This window comes from Melanaphis sacchari, unplaced genomic scaffold (genome assembly GCF_002803265.2).
Source record: "Melanaphis sacchari strain LSU unplaced genomic scaffold, SCAv2.0 Contig11_pilon_pilon, whole genome shotgun sequence".
Classification (NCBI taxonomy): domain Eukaryota; kingdom Metazoa; phylum Arthropoda; class Insecta; order Hemiptera; family Aphididae; genus Melanaphis; species Melanaphis sacchari.
In genome coordinates, this window is record NW_020270469.1 from 4,324,049 (window position 1) to 4,349,758 (window position 25,710).

The 25,710-nt window shown below is 23.8% G+C and overlaps 2 protein-coding genes across 4 annotated transcripts; both read left to right on the forward strand.

The window, feature by feature from the left end:
* Positions 1 to 399: 399 nt before the first annotated feature.
* Positions 400 to 8,147, forward strand: LOC112604322 (biotin--protein ligase). Of its 2 annotated transcripts, XM_025353295.1 has the most exons (18): positions 400 to 645; positions 772 to 989; positions 1,052 to 1,200; positions 1,739 to 1,909; positions 2,002 to 2,161; positions 2,235 to 2,327; positions 2,387 to 2,498; positions 2,568 to 2,921; positions 2,999 to 3,253; positions 5,263 to 5,592; positions 5,663 to 5,822; positions 5,920 to 6,084; positions 6,155 to 6,337; positions 6,806 to 6,938; positions 7,039 to 7,202; positions 7,266 to 7,380; positions 7,451 to 7,664; positions 7,741 to 7,912. In XM_025353295.1, exons 2-18 carry the CDS (start codon positions 842 to 844, stop codon positions 7,910 to 7,912), a joined length of 3,078 nt encoding a protein of 1,025 aa, XP_025209080.1. In that variant the 5' UTR covers positions 400 to 645; positions 772 to 841. The 2 variants fall into 2 exon arrangements, with proteins under 2 accessions (XP_025209080.1, XP_025209081.1); XM_025353296.1 differs by lacking the exon at positions 400 to 645 and having other exon boundaries at positions 842 to 989; positions 7,741 to 8,147.
* A 5,470-nt stretch (positions 8,148 to 13,617) lies between these two features.
* Positions 13,618 to 23,355, forward strand: LOC112604302. 2 transcript variants are annotated; one of them, XM_025353267.1, is made up of 24 exons: positions 13,618 to 13,857; positions 13,927 to 14,005; positions 15,157 to 15,359; positions 15,420 to 15,560; positions 15,621 to 15,687; positions 15,756 to 15,917; positions 16,062 to 16,240; positions 16,311 to 16,484; positions 17,422 to 17,532; positions 17,612 to 17,810; positions 17,882 to 18,141; positions 18,419 to 18,663; positions 18,728 to 18,841; positions 18,903 to 19,034; positions 19,241 to 19,683; positions 19,754 to 19,830; positions 19,905 to 19,976; positions 20,036 to 20,190; positions 20,270 to 20,428; positions 20,909 to 21,071; positions 21,140 to 21,338; positions 22,052 to 22,175; positions 23,044 to 23,171; positions 23,314 to 23,355. In XM_025353267.1, exons 2-24 carry the CDS (start codon positions 13,944 to 13,946, stop codon positions 23,330 to 23,332), a joined length of 3,588 nt encoding a protein of 1,195 aa, XP_025209052.1. In that variant the 5' UTR covers positions 13,618 to 13,857; positions 13,927 to 13,943; the 3' UTR covers positions 23,333 to 23,355. The 2 variants fall into 2 exon arrangements, with proteins under 2 accessions (XP_025209052.1, XP_025209054.1); XM_025353269.1 differs by lacking the exon at positions 17,422 to 17,532 and having other exon boundaries at positions 13,620 to 14,005.
* Positions 23,356 to 25,710: the final 2,355 nt, after the last annotated feature.

Below are 25,710 nucleotides of genomic sequence, written 5' to 3' on the forward strand. Positions count from 1 at the left end.
ATTGACTTATCAGTTATCACCACGTAAATTACCAAAATAAGATATCTAAGCCATGATCTAAGGTACTTTCTAACTTATTATACTAAATAGTAATTTATCAAGAAAAAATTTAGGTACAAACACTACAAACCATTTCTAGCGAATATCTAGTTTTTACTCAAAAGTTAAATCAAGGACCAAAGTGGATTAATTCGCATTAATTAAATTATATATGTAAAATAAAATATCAAAAAGACAAAAATAAATTATAATAATTAATAAAATACAGCATCTGTGCTGCTATCTAGGTATTTTCTACATACTTATCAAAAGTAGTAGATTATATTATCACAGATTATTTTTTAGTACTTACAATTGATAATATATTATATAAATAATTAATGTTAAAAAACAGGACTATAGAAGTTAAATAATAAATATGTAATTTTTCTCATATCAATAACGATCTACGACTATCGTATATTACATCCCTATAATTCCTAATCTGGTTAGTGATTATGTCAGTTTTCGGTTAAAAGTCAGTTGAATGTCATTCTGGCTTTGCAATTGTATTGAATCTAATATGAAATGTAATTTTTTGAGTTTAATTTAATAAATTATACTTATTTATCACAATCGTAATTTTTAATTATCGTCTAGATGAAAGTAAGTGTACGGATGACCTTCTACAAATCTAATTCTTTATTGTAAACATAGAACATAATTATCATAATGGTATTCATCAAATTACAAGTTATGTTGTAATTTACAATTATTTTATATTTTGAATAGTTATTGTTGGTAAACACTAATGTTACCAATTTAAATTTACGAGTTCTGTTGATGGTATCCTAAAGATAAAATGCTGCTGACGCTCTATTATATGGCTACAAATTGGTTTCAATCATATAGATTATCAAATATAAAATCAAACTTAAAAAAATACCTGACTAATAATTTGACTCTTGTGTTTTACAAAGAAAAGGATTTTGTAGGATTAGACAACGAAAGTATGTATATTGTTAAATATCTAATTTTTTAGTGAAAAATTGTTATGAAATTGTAATTTTAGACTTATTCAATAAAGAAAATGGTGATATATTTCTCTCTCTAAGACCTCGAGGTATTACTTCAGACAGTTGTAAAAATGCTAAGTCGGCTCAGCTTGATCAGATTCTATCATTTGTTGGGCACAAAAGGTCATGTTCAATTTTACCTGAGGTAAAATATTCATGTATATTTAAATTATATTACATAATTAAAGTTATAAATGTTTCCATATATTAGTACCTAATGCTTGATTTAGATTTGAAAAATATTAAAATGCAACTTTAAATTAATAATAATTTATAATTTTTAATATTTATATAAAAAACTTATGTCATAGTATGAAAGTTCAGTGAAAGGTATGAAAAAATAATGATAAAGACTATGAGTAAATGTAGAGCAATGTTAATTATGAAACCAATATTCAATATGAGGCAGTTTGTATAAGAGAAAACATGTTTATAATGTATAGTATTTATAAATTTGGTGAAAATAATATAACAAAGTTCAATGGGAGACATTGTAGTGGGGAAGAAAAGAGTACTGATAGTAAATGTGATATAAACAGGGTCCTATAGAGATATTGAACAAGGATGGCTGACCCTAAATAGTTGAGAATAAAGAAGAATTTATAAAACAATTACATTATTGATAAATTTAAAATATTTACTTAAATTATACCATTTTTAACCAAATTATTTTATTTTATTAGCAAATATTAAATGTGGATAGTTGGATTCTTATTCCAAATAACCCAATTACATTTCCTGCACTCATGAATACACACAAACCGATCACTTTAAGTCTAGAAACAAAACTTCATTTATTGGTTGAAACCACTTACAGAATATTCAACGTTCATCAAAACATAGACAAATGTTTAGTATGTTAAATATAACTTTTGATTATTTTATTTTTTTTCTTATTTGTATGTTGTGATTTTATATTAATAATATTATATTTTGTTTATTTTAGATCGAAGATTATGGTGTGCCTAAAGCTTGGAATGCTGGTGAAAATTTTGGTCTATTATTGGAAACTGATCTGGATCATTTTGCTAAACTTACTAGTAATTTTATGGCAAATTCGAAATCATTGTATTTGGGAAACCATATGGAATTACTACGAATACAAAGTCTGTTATAAATTATTTTTAAAATAAATTGCTAATAATTGTTTAAAGTTGTATTATTTTTTTTTTTTTGTAGCTGTAAAAGTTGAAGGTCAGCCATGTGATATTGAAAATAATGAATCAATTGCTTCTAATATTGACTTTATGTATAGCTTACATGATAATTATGGTAAATTGTAATTTATTTTTATGAGGACATTTAATATTATAGAATTATTTTCCATGTAGGTATTAACAATAATGTTACAACTGTTCAATGGAAAAACTACTGTGACACACTTTATGCTGTATCTGTTGCTGCAACAAATGTGTTAAAATCTGGAAAACCCATTAATTTTTGGTAACATTTATTAACCAGCTTTAAATTTTTTTTTCATAGTTCTTTAATGAATTATCTCAATATTTTTAGTTCAGCAGTGTTGTCAAAGAAAATAGACAATGAAATAAGTATGGACGATTATGTTATTATTGAAAATGTACAAGATGAAGTTGACAGTACTATTGTTAAAAGTGTTGAATCAAAATGTTTTACTGAAAGCAAAATTCATAATAAAACTCTTCCTGAACTTGAAATTCTGAAAGAAAATCACTTAAAATATGTTCAATTTGATAACGAATGTGAATTAAATAATGAATTAAATGGAAAATCAAATAGTGAATATGATTATGAAAGTACTTCAAATACTAGTTCCAGTGAGTCTGTTAGTTTTCGAAAAATAGTTCTCTCTCCGATTGAAGAAAATGATATAAAATTATCAAACGGGTATAAAGATTTTAACTGTGAACCAAATATCAATAAAAATATTTCTATTAATGATTTATATTTACTTTATTTTTCAGAATGAAACCAATTAAAAGTAGTCCAGATGTATTTGGGATATATAGTAACTCCTTAAATAGTTCATTGATGAGAAGTCATCGATCATTTTCAGATTTTAGTAACAATATGGAAGCAAGACCTCGATGTCATACACCTGTACAACATAGTGGTGAATCAAAAACTGGAAAACCACCAAATATTATTATATTTAGTGAAAGTGCTTCCAGTGCACAACAAATTCAGCTTTTATTGGAGTCTGTCTTACACAGATACAGGTAAAATTATTTTCAAATGACTTAATTTAGTCTTGTCATCAGTTTCAGTGTTAGCATTTCCCTATCAATATAATTTTATTGGGAATTATTGGTTTTATAATTATTACTGATTGTTTTTAAACTTTATGTACTTCTTATCAGCATGATAAAGTACTGGTTTTACTAAAAAAACAGTATTTAATGATGTCAATACCATAATGTTACATTAGATCTAAGTCTGCAGTATTGGTAGTATTAGCGTTGGTCTCATTAAGAAATAATAATATATTTTTTTTTATTTTTTTTTTGCTTATTTAGTGTATTAAGTAAATGATCAATTATAGTGGTTTTTTTTTAAGTAAATAATTAAAAAATGTAATTTTATCTTAAATTTGTTTTAAAAATCAATTTTTAATGACATAATGTTAATGCATAGCTAATAAAATACCAATCATGGAACAAAACATAATGATACCTACATTGGGTTAATGATTTATGATAATATTTAGGTAATTAATTCTAATTAAATATTTTATTGTTATTAATAATAAATTGTTAATATAGTAGTTTATAATGAGTTCTAATAATAATAATCAATACAAACATAATAATTTAAAATACATTAATATAATTAATTTACAAATGATCATTGCTTAATATTTCGTTTAAAGATTAAAGTTAATATTCATGATTTATAATTTGCCCAATTAATAATAGAAAAATATCTTGTTACAAATTTAAAACTATTTTCTGGTTCAACAAAAAGTATTCAGAATACGTATTTGAATACTTTTTCAAAAATGTATTTAAAATTTTTAATTAGTATTCGAATACAAAAAAGTATTCAAATAGTTTTATTTGAATACATTTGTCCGATACCTACTGTACTGCTGAGTGGTATTCACTTGCCCACATTTTTTTTATAATAACCACATATATATCTAAATTGTCTAAAAATGTTGCTACCAACTATGTTGTCATTGTGATGGATATATTAAATTTAAATTCAAATAATTGAGTGGTATACCATTGTAAACGAAAAACGATTCTGAATTTCTGAGCAATGATGGTCTATCAAACTATATTAATATATGCAAGAGTTCATTAACTCTACAAATGATTTTTTTGAATCATAACAAAATTAATGAATATCTTTATTCATTATTTAAATATATTATTTTATCTAAATTTGAATTTAAAATGTATAAAAGAAGATTATGCTAATATTTAAAATTTTTGTTTTCAGTATGAACTATGTATAAAGAACTTAATGTTAAATAAATTAAACCTTTTAAAGTTATAAAGAACCTTTTACTACATTTTCAAATATTATTTTTAAGAAGAAAATATTTTTATGAATTTCTAACTACAAAATTACTTTTAATTTTAAATTTAACACTTATAAAAATTATTATGACTATAAATTTTTGATATTTTTTAAATGATAAATGAACAATTTATAAGAAACCTTGTATTACATTTTCAAGTAAACAAATTTAATAGAATTTATGAGAAAAAAAAAATAATAAAAATGGAACATTTTAAATATATAAAATTATTCATTTTTAAATTATAGCAAAATTTAAACAAAAAATGATTTTGTTAAAAGCTGGTTTCGTTTAAAAATTATTATTTTTTCTTAATTTTTTTTTTCTGGTTATTTTGAAAAGTACTAGGAATTTTCAATTTTAACATTTTTAAAGTACAAACTTGATGCAATTTTTCACCTAAAGCAAGATTAAGTTAGGTTAAATAAAATATGTCAGTATTTTGTTAACTACTTGTTGTGATTCACAAATAAAAAAAAAAAAACCTTATTGTAACTAAAATAAATTTTCATGTAATATTTTAAATAATTACAAATATTTTTAATGCTCCCTAGTCAGAGTTAAGAGGGTGCTTCATTATTATGAATCATTTTAAATTGTTACGTATATTAATCATTATTGTTCCAAAATATAAATATTATTCTTATTATTGATGTAAGGTTTTAAAATATTAAATGACTATATTTTTTAATATTGATTTAGGTACACAATCTACATATTGAGTTTAGATAAAATGCTTCATTCGCCATGGACGTCTCAGGCCACAATGGTAGTTGTTTATGGTGCTGTACCTGATGAACTTTATCCATTACTTGAACAATACCTTTTAACAGAAGGAGGTCGAATTTTTTGCTTGTGTTCCGATTTTCTTGGTACACTGTTACCAACTGCTTTTAGTACAGCTGAAGTATGTTCTGATGACATAGTTAGCTTCACATACCGTCCATTATCCATGCGAACATCTCTTTTACACCACATTCTCTGTTACCAACCCAGTACACCCAATAATGATCATTTTCCATCTGAAAATGGGTAAAGACTAATAACTTAATTCAATAATTATTTAAGTTGCAATAAAAAATTATATATGTTAATTCATTAGCATTAAAGAAGATAAGAATTTAGACATTGTGGACATGTTCGATACAAACAACAAGCATCATGCTATTAACATTGAAGTTCTAGCTGCTGAAGATACCTGGGAAACACCAAGTTTAATTTTAGCAACAGCTCCATCCGGAGGAAAAGTTATTTTCTCTCAAGTAAATATCAATATTGACTTTCTCATAAAATCCTTAAAGTACTTAAAAAGTTTATATAATATTATAGATAAATATATTAACATTATAACTAATTTAGGTACATTTAGAAATTGATCCTCATAAAAACGGAGAATATTGTTCAACTACTGAGGATAGATACTTATTAATCAAAGATTTGTTGAGCAACCATTTAGGACTGGATTGTGTGTCATGTGATCAAGAACCAAAACATACGCCTGCTTATTTGCTGGGAACTGAAAATGTACATTATAATTTAACCTATCATTATTATATAAATACATTAATATTTAATTTTTTTCATTAATTTTTAGGATAAAGTTAAATTTTTAACTTCTTTAAATGGAAAAGTATCTAAAAATAATGTTTTATTATTAAAAGATTTAAAAGTTCAATTTTGTACAAAAGATGAAATGTGTATTGGAGCCAGTGAATACTCCTTACCTGTAATTTGTAATGATTTCCCAATGGACTTCAGTGAAGAAGATTATTTCAAAGTAAGCTATACATATAATTACTATAAATACAAATAACACATTTTATATAAATGTTTAAATCAATACATTCTACTTACACATTTAATAATTTATTAATTAAAAGAAATGAGCTAAGTAATATCTTGAAATGATATTTTGTTTAACATACATTTTTAAAGAAAAATTGAATGAATATTTCTACAAAAAATACATTTTACACTTTAAATTGTTTTTAAATTTATAAAACTATTTCTATTTCAATCTATTAAATCTTAATGTGTAAATATGCTAAATAAATATGTTCCATACGTAAGTTAACTATAAAAAATTGAAATACTTAAAGAAAAATTAAATTAATTGGTGTAAAAAAACAAAATAAATCCAACAGCTTTTAATTCCTTCGATTACACTGAAAAATGTATACAAACATTCTATTATATTTCCAAGTATTTTGTTATTATACTTTATTACATAATTTAATGTTTATAGAATCTCCATACTGAAGAATTAGGGCGCTTAGTAATATTTGGAGAAGTCATGTCATCTTCCATGAAGCTGTTAAATGATCCAATATCTCGACATGGGCTTGTAGTCATTCCAAAACAACAAATTACTGGAATCGGTAAAACGATTTTGTGTATTGTAGTTTTTATTAAAATAACTAAAAATAAAAACCATTAAATACTTGCATTAATAATTATGTTATAATTTATTATGAATAGGTAGAGGCGGTAATAAATGGTTGAGTCCAAGTGGCTGTGCCATGTTTTCTGTACAGTTACACATTCCATTTGATTCTCAACTTGGTCAAAGACTAGCATTGCTACAACATGTTGTTGCATTGTCAGTTGTGTCAGCTATATGTTCACTGCCTGGCGGCTATAATGTAAACATTGGAATTATTTAATTTATTGTACTTTATATGGGTTAATATTTCAATTGTTTATAGAAACTTGATCTCGGTCTAAAATGGCCAAATGATATATATGCAGGAGGAAACGCAAAAATTGGTGGATTAGTCATCAGCAGTTCTGCAGCAGGAAACACAGCCATCTGTTCGATTGGTATTATAATACAAATGATACGATTATATTTTAATGCATTTTTGCTAATTTATTAATATTCACTTTGCAGGATGTGGTGTAAATTTAAATAACAATTTACCTACCACTTGTATAAATGATATAATAGTTGAACATAATGCTAACACTCATGATCAACTCAATACATTGACTTATGAGCAATATTTTGCCACTGTATTTACTGAACTCGAAAGGTTATTGAATCAAGTTCAGAATGGCAATGTAGATATAATATTTGATCTTTACTACAAATACTGGCTGCACAGGTAAAAATATTTATTTTTTAGTTACTACATTAACGTTCTTCATATAATATCTATTTATTGTATATTTTTCTATTAGTAATACTGTTGTAACAGTGCTTCGACCAAACAAATCATCATTCAAAGCCACAGTGATAGGACTTGATGACCATGGATTTCTTAGAGTTCGATCAGAAGATGGAGACATTATAGATGTCAGACCGGATGGAAATTCGTTTGATATGCTTGCTGGTCTCATAGCCCCAAAATAAATTACGATCTGATATCACTGTTTTCCATATGTGGTTAAGGGAATTTTATTATTTATCAATAATTCTTGGCCTAGTAATTCATGATAATTATTTTATCATAATATTAATTAGAACAATGCACTATCTTTTTTTATTTTTGATAACTTATGATCAATCTTATATGTATCTTATATATACAAAATCATAATAATGATTTTATTTAAATTACCTAGTTGCTTTACAATTTTAACAAAATCTCGTGTTTCATTACATTTTAAAACTTTCATTCGATAAATAATAATAATTGGATTATTTTTTAGAATTAAAAATAATTTATAGCATATTTAAAAATATTTCATAATAACTTACTAATTAATATTATTAATCAATAGACAAATGTTTTCAAGTAAACATTTTTTGTTTCTATTAAGACTGGGTCGACTTATAAACTAAATACTTAATTACTTGGCGTTTCAAATATATAAGACTAATGTTTATCTAATTATTTTTGATTTTTTTTTTCTAGTTGGTTTAGGGGCTTATAATATGTATGTATGTGTGTATTTTAAAAACCAAATATTGTTACCAAAAAAATTATGTTTAAGTACTGGCTTGTTATACTTTTGCATTATTCACTATATTGTATAAATGAATAAATAATTAAATATTAAAAAGGAAGTATTTTTCTAATAAACAATGCTTTATAGATACCTCAGCAAATACTAAATAATATGATTAAAATAAAATGTATTGTTATTCTTCTTATTGTATAAATGCTCATTTCTTGTTATCAGAACTAAGAAATTTTATCTTTTGTAAATTTGAATATAGTATATCCATTGGTATTATGTAATATTGTGTGTGTACCTATGCATAACACTAGTATAGCATAACTCATTTTGCAATTATTTTTAATGTAATATGCATAGTATAACATTTTTTGATAGTTATTTACTTGTTTTGTTTAAAATTTTTATTATAATATTACTTATATTATATTATAATTTATAAAGTATATATAAAAATAAATGTCTTTAATATTTTAATAGTTTATCATACTGTTATATGTTTAATAGACTGATTATCTGGTTTTTTTTTTTATATAAATAGGTACTTAATCGTTCAATTTATATGATCTTTGGTTATAGGTGTATGATACTGTAATTTGTTTATGTTCATTTATTTTTAATGTAATAAAATGTTTAATATACTGTACTAATTATTAAGCGCAATCTTTTTCAATAGTTTTTGGACCACTTATTAAAATTTGTTTTATTCGTTTTACACAATATAGGTATTTACATTAGCTCATGTAATTGTTTCGACATATAAAAATGATACTGTGCAATTAACACATATTAATGGTTATTTTTATTTCAGACTTCTGCCAGTTATATAATATATTGAAACTTGAAAGATGACCTGATTAAGTTTTTAATGGTTCAAGAATCTATAATTTTTTGATCTATACTTGAACACACAATTCTAATCTAACAGTTAATCTGCAAATGTGAATCCCACGATCATAAATGTTCCTATCAATCACTAACTAAGAGATGATTTTTTTTTTCTTGATGTATTTTGTGGATAACATTTTAAAGGCAGGATAAGAAAATAAAAGAAACAGTCCATTAGGTATTCATTAGTGACATTAGATAATATTTAATAGGCAGATATGGATACGATTTTTGAAAGAAAAAAATTCAAGATGTTTTAGATATAACAATGTGCCTTTAGACGTAAAAAAAATGTTTCCTATCACTTTGTCCCCAATGATAATTAAAATTGACATCTAGGTACCTTCCATCTGCATCTTCCCCTTCCAGGAATTGACTCTACCCAATTTTTTGGGAATTATTATTTATTAATTTATTTACTCATATTTATTCAAGTTTATTAATTCATTAACAATTCATTTATTTATTTTTAATGAGCAGTTTAATATTTTAGTGACAATAATGCAAGAACACAATTAAAAGAAAAAAAAAATGTCTAAAAAATCAACTGATATGGGTAGTGTAGATAAGTATAGCTAGGTAATAAAGATTTGATGTGTATTTCTGTATTTGCTAATCAGATAGACATGTGAACTGAATTTCAATTTTAAGTTAATAATAGTATCTCTCTAAAAGTCCAATTTACTACAACTTACAAGTACCTACATAAAAATACAACATTAAATCATTGATTAAAGAATAGGTAATCAATGATTGAACATAATAATCTACACCTTTGATTCCATCACCAGACACCAGGACAGGTGTCATCCTTACTCATACCTTTGACCAAGTATAAAATTTTGTTTATTTTGTTTATGTTCATACTATTTTTGTAAAAATTTGTACATATTATTTTATTATACTATAAATGTAACTAAGCATAGGTTGTTAATTTTCTAAATAAAAAATTAATTCTATAAATATATGATGGAGTTTTCAAATAGGTAAGTACCTATAGGTAAAATGCCTTAATAATGTATAGATATATAGATAATTATTATCTAGGCTCTCTAGGTATAGGTAATAATAGACAATGGTAATATGTTATATCAAAAGTTAGGAATTTTTATCGTATGCGGTTTACCGCACGTTTCTTCATGTCATTGTCACATGCAATTTATGCCTACCACAAATTGCTATTATGTATATACGTCGTTTATGGTTTTCCACATACTTTTTACACTGAATTAATACATAAATCTAAAATTATAGTAAACTTAATAACACACAACTATAATAATAAATCAATAATATATGTCACAATCTAATCCAAATTAAAAAAATATATATAAATATAGAAAAATATGTTAAATTAAAATTTTTTTTTATTTCTATTATTTAAATTAGGTATAATATAATTTAACGTCTCTTAAAAACATTCAAATGTGTTACAACACGAACTAAACTGATTATCTTATAGATTTACGAGGGTGACTGAAAATTACGTCTCAATTTACCTTTTTAGTGTAAATTGCGTCTCGTGTATTTTTGGAATTAAAATTAAAATTTTATAATACAAATTTACAACTAATATTTTCTTTGAAAATTAAGGTAACTTTGAATATCGAATATCTGAATATGGATATTCCTTTTTTTTTTTTTTAATAAAACGTTCCTCAAAAAACTAGTTAATTTTCGTAAATATTTTTTCGGAAAACTGGACATGAAACTTTTCTTTTAAATTAATTATAAAAGAATTAATGTATGGTATCGATATGGTACTTTTATAGTAATTTCAGGTTGAATCGTCTTACCTTCAGAAAATATATTTGCTCGATTTGCCTATTTCTTAATTATGCGTTTGATAAAAATATTAATACCTACCCAAAATGTTTGCCATTTTCTAATTATATTTTATAAATTAGTATACTCTATAATAGATTAAATATATTTTATCTATGATTATATCTACTCCTATAACTCAACAATTATTTTGTCATCGGTATAATGACTATAAATATTGAGTATGTATATTGTATACTCAATACCGGTGTAAATGAGTTGCGGCCCGGGTTTATAAGTGGTACGTACGAATTGCGGCCATACATTAATGTATACCTATGTACATATACATATAGGTACTCTCAACAAAATCAAATTAAAAGTGCTATAAAAATACATGAATATATGTTTAATCATGAGGCTCCTACAACTTGAGCACGAGTACGATAGTACAGCATAAGAAACCGATCAGACATATGATGGTTTTAACGTGACCGTACAGACTTAGCGCGATAAAAGAAGATAACGAAGCCGAGTCTGCGGCAACAACGTGAAGACGGATTTGTTCACAAATAAAAGTCACATGGGTAACTGCTCTACATCTTATTTTATTAATCTGAGATATCGTATTATATAAAAATATAACTTCTCAAACGTATAGAACATTTCATTTACCGTCATTCGTTTATCGCTATGTATATCCAACTTGGGTAATGATAATTCACTTGAGCCACAACTAACCTACACCTAAAATGTTATCGGGCCGCAAATTACCGGTCTCCAACACTGGAAACGACACGTCGGACCGCAACTCACCCACAACTCTCAATGCTATAATGGATAAAGTATAAAATATATAAATAAAAAAAAATCATGGAGGAATCCATCCCCTTCGTCATCTAAATCGTACATTTATAAAATTTGCTTATTGTATATTAACAATGTATACAAATTGTAAGAATGGGATAGGGTCGGTCGTCCAATAGTTGGAAAACAAGCAATAAGCAGATAAAGAAGAGTATGTATCAATGTATGAGTATATAAATCACGAACTAACATATATACCTATATCTTAGTTTGTGGTATAAACTAAAATAATCCAAAATAGCTGTTCAACTTTAATGATGACGATTCCCGGTGCAGGACAAGCCGGTTATATCCCTCATTTCGATGTTAATGCCTCATGGATTCCGTTCCGGAGGACTAACCATCAAAAAAGTTGATTGATTCCTAGCAATTTAATTAAATAAATTTGTGTATTAAATTTGTAAATACTTTATTGTGAGTAGTTATGACTGCATCATGTATTTAAATTGAAAAGTATACAGTATACACTAAATTTAAAGTAAGACTGATTTATTCATTATAATATTTATTTACGTATTTGTAAAATAAATATTATTTATTAGCTTGTGTACATTTTTTGTTTTTATTTATCTAGGGAAAAATACTATAAATTATTGATTATTTATACAACTGTAAAAACTTACTGCAAGCATCATGTGTCACACCTGATTATCTCTTGCCTACGTATAGTATGGTATTTTAATTATTATAAATATTTTGAAAATGTAATTAAATGCAGACGATAATTTATAACTAGGTAACCACGGTCAATATTTTTATTGTACCAAAATAAACGGAAATCGAACGATGAAAAATTATTGTTCTTTTTACATATAAATATATAATTTAATTAATATTTAATTTTTCAATAGCCAAAAATCAATCCGCTTAAATAAACCGGGAAAAATAAAATAAAGCAACGGAAATACTATTATAGTTTAAATTTACATCATACGTCAGCAGTTTTCAATTAAATCGTTTCTTTTTTTTTGAAAACTTAAATGAGTATGTATTAATTAACTTCAACAAATTAGGGACGTGAAGTGTAGCAGTGTAATAGTGTCAGACTGAACACTGAAATGATCATTGCAAAATTGCTAAAATGAAATAATGCCAATGCTATATTCACCATCCGACCTTGATGTCGGAAAATACTAATCACTATAGTCTACCTGTGTTTATTCCAACTATCAATTGTAGCAATAAACATTAGTTCATTTAGTTATAACTTTATAAGTTCCTAACTTCGAAAATATAATATTGCGTAATGTAATGCTGAATGCACTAATGCGTAATAAAAATACTTGATTGTACAAACGCGATTTAAATTCATCGGATTAAATAAAACTTGGAACAATGAGCCTTAGAATAAAAAAATACATTATTGTACAATTAATCGTTGAAACACTTGGAACATAAGATAGTGATTCATTTTGCGTTTTTAGTGTTTTCTTTTTATGTTTAAATTGAATATTTTAATTTTAGGCGCATGCATATGCATTTGATGATTTTATATCTATATAATGTGGTTTCAGATTGTAAAAATTACAATCATTAATAACATGTTTTTTAAAATTTATAATTCAAATTATTAGTGATAAGTGATACAGCCTCTTTATAATCACGGTTATAGTATCTATAGCCATGGTATTGTGTTTGTTATCTTAATCCGTTTTTCATAGTTAACGATCTTCGTTTGTTTTGAATTCTCGACCGTTCGGAATTCAAATATCTTTCCAGACGTCCCCCATATAGTTCTTAATTCTTAAGTCAGTTTAGTTGTTACTATTTAATGTTTATATTGTGCTCAATGTTAATGGTAAACAGTGTTTTGTCATTTGTCAAGTGACAAGTATAGACGACTTTACTGCACGTTTTACATACTTATTAATTAGAATGGTGTTTTATCAATTACAGTGTTTTAATTTTCACAATATATTTTAGTAATTATTGTTATTGTTACTTTAGTAGATGAGTTTATAATCATGTCCAAATCAGGCATAGAACCTAAAGCTTCGTCTACTGCTGTCAAATCTCAAGATCAACGGTATGTTGCAAATTATAAATCATAATTTTGTTACATTACTATGGAGTACAGGTTTTATAAGATTTTACAATAAAAATCTTTCACTTAAGAGAACATTGTTCTAACATATTTTGTCTCCATTTGGCAATTATACAACATATCAAAATAATGTTAAGAATAATGTATTTTAGTACTTTTTATAGTACATTGTTGCAGTACTAAAGTAAAGTTAATAATTTACAACCATATTTATTTACGGTAGCCAACATTCATATAGCATGGTAGTTATGATCAATTGTGGCCACTAGTGGTCACATGGCAATTAACATGTTAATTAGTTTTTAAATGGACTCAAATATGTATCAAAACTGTTTATATACATACCAATATACCATGCCATTAAATCTATGGAAATGGGATAAAACACTACAACATATTTATTTAAAAACTTTAATATATTTTATACTATTAAGTATACAATTTTTATTAGAATATTTGGTTAATTATATATAGAACTGTAATAGGTAGTAACTAAGGCAATGAAGTAATTGCATTAAAAAACACATTCAGTTTGCATAATTTCTTTTAAATATTTAAAAAAGTATATATAAATATTGTTTACCTTATTACATTATACAACAAGAGATTTTTAAGTTTTTTAAGGAAACAGATTGTTAGTTATAGCACAATATATATTATAATTTCTGAAGAAACTCTTTTCAATTTTAAAAGTTATAATAGAAACATTAGAAGTAAACTAGATCATTGCTTCGAACAACAATCTTCTGAAATCATTTTACTTACTTTATTTTTAAATTCAAAAATAAAAATATTTCAACAGATATAATAGAAACGTGTACTGCACTGTTATGTTTAATTAATTTTTACATTATGTATCATTGACTTAAATATTTAAAAATTGTATTAAAATTGCACGAAAATAAAAAAAAGTATTTTATTGTAATAATAATAAAAAAAGTATCGATTAGTGATGAATATGAGCATGCGAAAAAAAAGACGCAAATGCAATAATTTCATGTTCTATTCATAATTAATAGCTATTAAAACAAAGTTGACATTTAAAATCAATTAAAAAATAGATTGTATTAAATTTCAACAATTAAATGCAATTAGTTATTAAATTACTTAAAACTATATTTTATATTTTCTAGGTCTCTAAGAAATTACCTTAGAAATACTAGAAGTGATGAAACATTTGGTTCAGCGTTTTCTGATGAATTGACTGATAGTAATTTAGGAACAAAAACCTTATCAGAAATGTCAAGTAATAAAAAAAATGCACAGATGGAAAGTATGTATTCATCATTTGGTGGACAATCTTCTTTGGGAATTCTTGAATTAGATAATATGTCTGGTAATAATAATAAAAGTTACTTAGTAGTTTGACATTTGTTAATATTTCTATAACTTCTAGATATTGGTCATTCATACAAAAGAGAATCATTTCAATATAATATTCATAATAATCAAACTGCTCTGCAACGTCGTTTAAGTCAAGCTACTCAAGCTAGAAACACTCTTGCTAGAGCAAGTTCCATAAGAAATATTATTAATAGTAAATATATATTTTTCCCGGTTTCAATTCCATTGTAATATATTAATTTTTTGTTTAAAGAAAATGAAGTCAGTGAGCAGAATGCCAGGACATCTTTAACAAATGTAACCAATGCATTCAATGATATGTTAGTTATAAATTAGACATTATTTTTAAATGTATCCATTAAATTACAAATAAATTAAATTGATTTAGGTTGAGAGGAGATTTTATTAATTCCAATAGTTCATTTTCTAGTGATGATTTTATATGTGGTAGTGACTTTAAAGAAAAATTAGCTGAAACTGAAGAAATTAATCGTAGAGAATTTGGATCATTATCTGAAAGTCGTTTTGATTTTTCTTTGGAAGGAGAAAAGTAATGAGTATTTATAATTATAAAATTGAATTTTTTTTTTTTTAGATATATTGTTGACTTATTACTGTGATAATGCTTATCAGAAGTTCAGTAATAACGTATTGCTAATTATATAAATATATATATAATACATTAATATTATAGGCAGTCAAATGAAAATGCATCGTTTGCAGCTAATTACTTTGCTGCTAAAAGTATACCTGTTGAAGACTTATCTGCAATTTTTCCTAAACAAAAAAACTGCAATGAAACATTTAAAAAAGAGTTAAAAGGAAATCATTGTTCGTTTTTAGTTCCTAGTAATGTCAAAAATAACCCAGAAGGTAATTTATAATTACATTTTGTAATCAACTATCTTTCCTAAATAATTTATACTATTTATTGACTATTCAGATCAACAAGCAAACATAGGCTACAAAACAATGTCCTCAATTACTTCTTGGACTGACAGTCATGTATCCAATAATTTGTTAAATTTAACAAGTTTGTCTGATATTTCTGAAGTATTAACATCTAAAACAAATTCAGCTAATCCAAAAGAATTAACTGAAGCATTGCTATCAGGAGGTTTGAAAATTGCTTTAATAATTTATGTACTTTAGAAATATTGCTTACTAATTCTTCTGTAGATTATAAAATAATATTATATATTATGCTTTTATTTTATTCTTATTGCTTTGCAACTTTGGAATGTATTATTTATATGTTAGAGGAAAGTTATAATTTAATAATATGAAAATTATCAACTTAATATAATTGATAATTTTGTTGTTTTATATATAGAAAAATAGGAATGCTTTTTATAAAATTTAAATATCACGAGAGTTATAAATTTGAAGACTTAACAATTGTTAATTTTTAAATTTTTAATTCAAAATTTTTTTAAAGGAAAATAATGTCTATTAATAATAAATATTGATTTCATGATAATTTAATTGTTTCACTTTCTGTTTTTCAAAGTTATAGAATCAAACACAAACAATGTTAATTCACCATAAATAAAAAATCATTTTTATGTACTTAGCTTATCTTAAATGTCTAGTTGTATTGTAATTTTTTTATAATTTCAATCTTAATTGTAAATTGATACATTTGTTAATAGTCTTAAGACTGAAGATTTCTTGCTCATAATTTACTAATACTAATATTTATAGATTGAATAAACATAACAAAAATCCATTTTCAACAAATTTTATTTTTAATTAAAATTATGTAATTAATTCATCATAATTCATAATTAAGCCTATCTAAAAAATAGTAAATTATTTGTTTAAAAATATATTATAAAACATTTTTAGTAAATTCCTAAAAATTACAAGTGGTTTTTATTATTAACTTATAATTATTAGCATTTTTTTTTTTATAGTTTAAGCTTAACTAATGATCGAGCTTTGAAGGTAACATATATTTATATTTTATACACATAAAATATATGTTAAAAATGTAAATAATGCATTTAAAAAAAAAAAAATTAACTTAAATATCTCATTTCTTGTAAATTTAGATTTGTCTGATGATAGACAGTTGAATGAATCTTATAAGTTTCCTCAAAGACGATTATCTACTTCCACTAGATTTTCTTATGCTTCGCAAAATCTTGAGCATGCAGAACTATGTAAATTTCTATTTAATTTTCTCTTTGATGTATTTTTTTTTTTTTTACATAACATATAGATTATGTTTTAATTTTTTAGGTTTTCAATCTTTAGACAATTTAAGTTTTATTTCTCCTCAAAAAAATATTACTAATACCCATGAAACAACTATAGAATTGAATAAAAGTATTAATTCGGAAACAAATTTTGAAGATAATAACGGAAAAAATGAAGTATGCATTAATACTTCAAATCAGTATACATCAAACAAGTTTAATTTATCCAATAATCTTAACAAGTAAATTTACTGCACAAATAAGTACTATCTTAAGTGTAACATTTAATTTGTAATTTATTTAAATGTTTTAGGAAACAGACAAAGACACAAATAAATAATAGCTGTAAATTTTTTTTAACATCTAAAAGTGGATATTTTGAAGATTGCACTTTGGGAACATCAGAAATATCTGAAAACAATATTGATCTTTCAAATTTTTCTATTTTAACTAATAATCATGAAGTTCTGACTGATATGTCTTTTAATAAATCTACTAATATTTCTAAAGTTGTCTTTTGCAATGAAGCTATACATCAAGATAAATTGAATCAGTCAAATGTTCAAGATTACAGTTAGTTAAATTATTTTTTTTCATTAAAATACAATTAAAAAAATATATTTTTACAATGATAAATCATATTTAAAAATTATTATAATTATAATTTAAATGATAGATAAATTTGTATTTAACAGTCATTTTAAATAATACTGATAATTATCATTTTTTTTTGGTCTGGATTTTCCATTTCACAAAAAATATTCTTTAGTAAAACATACATTTTTAGGATAAAGAAAATTAATTTTTGTGTTATTATTTTATGTCATACCTTTTTTTTTTTAATTCTAAGGGAAAATTAGTAAAATACTTGAAATTGGTGATGTATGTATTGGAACTTATTCTCAAGCTGTAATTACATTGGAAAATCGATTAACCATTGATGCGAAATATACTTTACATTTATTGGACATGTCACTTAACCATATTAATAATTCTAAATTTGTTGATAATAAACCGATTGGATCAAATGTGGCAACTGTATTTTGTTCAGATAAAACTTGCATTATACCTCCATTGTCTGAAGCTTCATTTACTGTATGGACACTAAAAACTATAATAGTTGTACATATATATATATTTATGTGTTTATTTTTTTTAGATTGGGATAATTCCTTTAATTTCTGGAAGTATAAATATTTATATACAACTTAAAAGTAATGATGTAACTCAAGAAATTTATCGTAATATTCAAATTAATTCTATTGAACCACAGGTATTTTGTTATTAGGCTGAAGTTTGAATCAAATCATTAAAATAAATATTTTTATTTTTAGGTTGCATGGATAAATAACAGTTTTGGATCTATGGACTTTGGCTTATTACCAGAGTTGTCTCAAAAGTCTTTACCAATCAAATTATTAAATAAGGGAACATACCAAGTTCCTATTAAATTAATTTTAAGCCAGGTTTGTTTAAATTTATTTAAGTCATACATTATAACTTACCTATACATCATAATAATGGTATAAAAATAAATAATTGTTTTTTGATTAAAGTTAAAGAATATTATTGGCTTGTAAAATTGTATAAGATAACAATGAGAAATATAGACACCAAAACTATAAAGAATAATTACTAATTTTTAGATAATAATACATTGTAATTGTTTCAGGATAACTGTGATGTTATTCAGGCCAAAGCCATTCTAAATCCATCTGAATTATGGCAGTGTTATGTGAACATTCTCACAGCAGATTTTTCAAAATCTAATTGCAAACTAACTGGTCGTCTTCAAGTAGTTTTAGATTCTGTTGAAGAATTGTCTACTAATTATTCGCCATTATTATTCTGTTCCAATTTAACAGGATGTGTTTGTCTTACATCTATCTCTTTTGATCAAAATCCTTTATTATTGCAAAAAACTGGGCAGTTTTTGTTGAATGGCACTATAGAAATAACCAACAATAGTGAAATTCCAATTAGTTTGGTTGTACAGCAAAATAATAAACAATGTGCAGAATTTACAATTCAGCCTGATGAATTCAAATTAGCAGTTAATGAAAAAGTAAAATTGAAAGTAGTATTTTTCCCATCCAAGACAATTAATTCTTTCAAGTAATATAATTTTTCAACATTTTAATATTTTATTAATAATTAATTATGAATTATTTTACTTTATTTTTAGTGAAACAAGTATTTGTTTACAAGTTGTGTCTTCACAGAAACAATTTTTTTTTAAAGTCAATTATATTGAATCCAATTGTAATAATCTATATTCTTATATTTACATTATACAAAATTGAAAGTATATTTAATGTTATTTTGTTATATTTTAGTTGAGTTTCAACAAATAGCTTCACCATCTTCAAGACCTATATCTCCTTGGAGTACAAGTTCATCCAGTGCAGGTATATATAGTGTAGGTATAATTATTAAATTTATTTATCAACTGATTTTATTTTAATAGTTGGAAGGTTGGAATTGGAATCTACATGTTCAAGTTTAATATGGGGAAGTGTACCTTCAAATACTAAATCAGTGCAAATATTTACCTTACGTAACCGTGGTTCACATAAAGAAAAATTGCATTTAAGAATAAAAGATAATAAAAATTGTTTTAAAGTATGTAATTTTGTTTTTATATAATATTTAATTTATTTTTATTTTTTATATAAGATGTTTGATTATTTTTACTTTTAAGCTGATATCCTCTGGTGAAAATCAAGTGTCAGAAATGAAATTGTTATTAGAACCAATGGAAAGTCAAAAACTCAGTGTTGCACTTATATCCACATCAAATGAAGGCCAGGCTTACGGTCAATTAATTTTACAAAGACAACATAGCGATGAGAAACGTGTGGTTAGTTTGTAAATTATTTAATTCTTAAAAAAAAAAATCTAGGTTGTATAAAAAAGAATAAGTTAGCTCAGTTTTCTGTTAATTTTCATTAAGTATAATTTTTTCCTCTTTTATAATTATTTTAATTTTAAAACGATATGTAGAATAAAAAATAAATTAGATCGATAAAGAATACTGTAATACTAGACTGAATACTTTTAATTATCTTTTATCTTTTTCTTTATATTAATAACTTTTAAAAAAAAAAAAACCGTTGATTTTCACATTGATAAATTAATAGTCAATCTCTGTATTGTAAAAAACTATAAGATAGAGTAAATTACATTTTTAAAATTTATTTTATATAAAAACAGACTTTCATTATTTCAATTTTAATTTTCTTCATTTTGCTGTTGTTCACTCTTAGAGGTTTCTTTTTAATTTATTTTGTATAACTCTTAAACTTTGTAACTGTTATAATATATTATTTTTAAATTTCAGATTTCATTATATGGCTATTGTGGTCATTCAGTTATTGTAATTCGTGGTCCATTTGAGGACAACTTTGGTAACATGTGGCTATATCCAAATCCACAACTTATGACATCTCAATTGTCTATAACAAACTCTGGAAATACTGCTGCATTTGTAAAAATTATTCAAGGTGTCATATTATTTAAATTATTATATTTTTTTAAGTACTTGCAATAAAAATAAAAATTAATGTTATAGAAAATGCATCAGAAGATATAATTCACCCTCACGAGTTTATATTAAAAAAAGGAGAAACTACTAATGTTGAAATAACAATAATTATGAGTCCTGAACGGTTAGAAATGTTAATTGGACAAAATTGTAGCTCAAAAGTCATTAATATAAATAAAATAACAGTGATTTATGGTGATGAAGCATCGAGAATGCGTGTATCAAGGTTAGTATAATATATTGATGTACAATTTATAAATATAAATACTTAATATACATTTAATATTTATTATTTATTATATTTTTGAAATTAAATTTATGATTAATTTATTATAATGAAATTTGAGATTAATTATTTTTTCATTACCTACCTGTCATATTTACATGAATGATCACTGATGTAATACACTTTGTTACAGTCTATATTAATTATAATATAGCCAGTGGGTATTGTGTATACAATTAGGGTAATAATGTTTTTCGGAGTCAAAAAAATATCTATAAAAATAAACAAGTGTAAAATATAATATAGCTTTAAAATGGGAGCTTTTAATATTATATTATAAATTTCTTCCTTAAAAAATGAAAATTCAACGGTGCTTAAAATTAATTAATTTCTGTATTAAGTATGATACTACTATATACTTTATTTAAATATTTCATGCCAAGCATAAAAATATTTATTTTATCTTTTGAAACACAGTGAAATGATTTTTCCAATTTCACTATTGTATTTACAATTTTATTAGATTATTATTATAATGATTTAGAAGAGATTATTATTGCTTACTTAAAAAATAATTTTGAAGTATTATTTTTGTCAATTTTTTGAAAAACTAAAAACAATGAATAGTTTATTTTATTCTCATACTGTATTTAAAATCATATGTTATTTAATTAAAAAATGTTAATAATAGATAAAAATATGTATTTTTATAGAATCTGGAAAAAAAATAATGATAAAAAAAAAACTGTATACCTAAACCAACAACGTTTAGATGAAATATCAAACATGTTCAATGATGTTAATCTTGTTGATGTGGGTCATCTTGTAGACACCGAGGTAAATTTTAACATTTATTTATATTACTTAAAATAAAAATCATTTAAAAATATAAAAATAATATTATTGTAATAGATAAATTCCCTATGATCATTTATTTCTTAAATGATAAAAAAGTATTTACTATTTTAAGTATGATCCCTTTTATAACTTGTATTTCATTGTTATATTATGTTTAGCTAAATTAAAAATAGGCATTTATCTTTTTAGATTTTGTTCTTAGCTTTTTTTATTGCTGTTTGTATATATCATAATATTATATTACTGAAAAATGAGCTTAATCCTTATCTTGAAAAAAACAACAATTTTTTGTTTATAAATGCTTAAATTAAAGTTTTATATTATTTAATTTTATTAAGTGATCTAATTACTAATGTATGAGTAAAATAATTTAATATTTTCTTATCTAGTCAATATTGATAATCTCAAGAACAAAAAGGCATTAATTATTAATTACAATTCCAACATATAATATAATTAATTTAAATGTATTGTATTTATTATCTTTAAACTATTTTGTAAAAATGTAGGTTTTTATTATTTTTATCAAAAATACAATTGTATTAAATGCCATAGATTTCAAAGTTATAAAAATTAATTAATTAAATATTATTATTAATACTCATTTATTTTATATTATCCCTTAATATTTTTTGAAATTAACATAAAAACTTACTCTTTTATGTTACTTATTTTAACTAACAAGATCATTTTAATAATGAAAATTTTTAAATCTCTATTTTTATAATTTTATACTATAAATATCTTAGCTTAGCCTTAATTATTTCCATACAAAAAATAAGTTCCCATCTCCAATACAATCATACACATCATCTAATAAGAATCATAACTTCATGTTTGTTCATAGAAATCATTATCTAAAATATGGAAAACGGGCATAAGTGAAGATAATATTGTTGTTTTGATGGAAACAAGTAATTTAGAGTCATTATTATGTGACACAACAACAGTTTTTAGTGAACTAGAGACAACTGTGTAAGTTTATGGATGTTTAAATTTCTGGTACAATAAATAAATTTCATGATACCTTGTTTATGAATATTTTATGTATTATATTAAAAATTATAATGATTTAAAATTATTAAAAAAAGTTTTAATGTATTTATTATTTTTTCAGAATCAGCAGACTACCTTAGCAACTGGCGATTTTCTCATAAAATATTATTCATTTTTTTTTTTATCAGAGAAGTAGTAAATTGTATTGAGTATGAATATATTATTTTATTTTTTTTATTTTTTTACATTTAAAATTATTATTAATCATATCTGGTATACCGTTTTAATACTTTGATGATCTCTTATATCTCTATTATTTATGTTTTATGTACAATGAAAGATGTGTAATAACTAATAAATATTCATGCTTTTAAATAAATATAAATCGAAACATTTTTCTTCAGAAAATAAGTATAGCCAACATTTTTATAAGACAGTAAATACAATGTAATGTTATTATCTGTCATACTGATGATGCAGCAATAATTAAATGAGTAATGGAATAAACACTGGAAAGAATGGCGGCAGTCACTGTTGAAGGTAGATCAATGTTATTTGAAAGTTAAATTGCTAAAATGTTTCTCTAATTGTAGGAGTCTGATAGTTTATTCAGGTGAGGCTTAATCAGGGGCAGTTATCCTTGAACAATGTAAGGTTCATACTATCCTAACTATTGAAAAACTTTATTTTGGCAGAGTTGCTAATGCTTGTATTCATATTTTAATAATCCAACATTTCTTCCTAACAATAAAAATTATATTGAAATGTAGGGTAGAGCCAATTTTGATTTAACTAGAATTAATCAAATTGTTATGTTGAAAGTATGAAAATAAATCATTATACTACTTTAGCAGTAACCTTTATACATTTGTTAAAATATCCACAGAATACTGAAAATATTTTAAATTTTGTGAAAGTTTCAAAGCTGTCAATTTTTTCTACTAGTTAAAATTAAGTTTTAAGTAAACTAAATTTAAATATAATTCTTGAAACTTCCTTTTGAATCTAACTTAATTGTTAAAATAATAAGTATTTCATTAAATGAAAAATTAGATACTAATTACATATTTTTAATATAGAAGAGATAGGTGGTTTTAAATAAACTAAAAGGAATTGACAAGAAATATTAGAAATGTATCCTAATGTATAATCAAATACTATTTAATAATTATTCAACATGTTTGTTTAGTTTTTATGTGTGGATGACACCTCAAGGCATCTCATTTTTACAAAATTTTCAAATATTTTTAATTTGGCTAGTGTTGCGTTTTTAATCGTCAGTTATTCAGTATATATTACTGTATATGTAAGTGCAATATCTCAAATTTTTTATTTTTATAATGGGCGTCATAAACAAAAAAACAATAAATATGATCAACACCGGGGTATGTTTACAAAATTGAGCTTCAGCGAACATTAATCTAGTCACTTGTAGTAATACATTTTGCAGGACACTAAGATTTTTAATGATACATCGTTTTGTTTTAAATAAGTAATTTATATTGTTAATGTGTAAAATATATTTTAACTATCAATTTGAAAATTACATTTTAACAAATTTTAATTTTCTTAACAGTTAGTGTACACCCCACAGTATTAAGAGGGTTATATTCCCTCACACACAATATTTACACTTCTGGATGTTATAGAAAAAGATAGAAGAAAAATTGTTGTTAAATAATTTGAAAGAGAAATAGATTAGAAACCAAGTAGATGTTTCAGAAAGGAATAATAAAAATTAGGCAATAAATCTAAAATGTGATAAACTTATCTAATTTAATAGTAAGTATATTATTTTTACCTGTAAATCTAATTAAGATTATTCAATAGAAAATCAAAACATTTTATTTCATATGACACATTTCCAACAGCATTCTAACATAGAATCATTCTAATTGAGGTTATTTTAAAGTCTGTTCTACCTGACCTTTGTAAATACTTAAAAATAAAGTTTCTATTTATAATAAAATAAATATATTTATAATAGATATGACTTAAAAAAGGTTAAATTTGAAAATGATATTGTAAATCATATTATTTATTAAATAATTTCAAATATATTTTTGAGTAGACTTGGATTTTCAAGGAATATTAAATAACATTAGAAAAATGTAAATATATAATAGATGTAATACCATATTATATTATTTGGATAATTGATTTTAATGTAAAAAAAAATAATAAGAATTATAACTAACTTTAATTTAAAATACGTAGTTTTGGTTTGTCCCCTTTACAAAACTGTTGAATTTTTAAGAATTATTATTTCAATTTAAATAAAAATGTGTAAACATAATTCTGTAGATATTTACTGAATGTAATTAAATGTTCATAATAAGCCACACATACTATGACATAATTACAAAATACAATAAAAAAATTAATAAATAAACTGTACATTAGATTGATTATCTGATTTTCTGAGTTAAATAATATTAACTATTTTTAGTTTTTTTTGTATGTTGGAAAAATACAGGCCATGTTTATTATTAAGTATATATATAAAAAAAGATTCAAC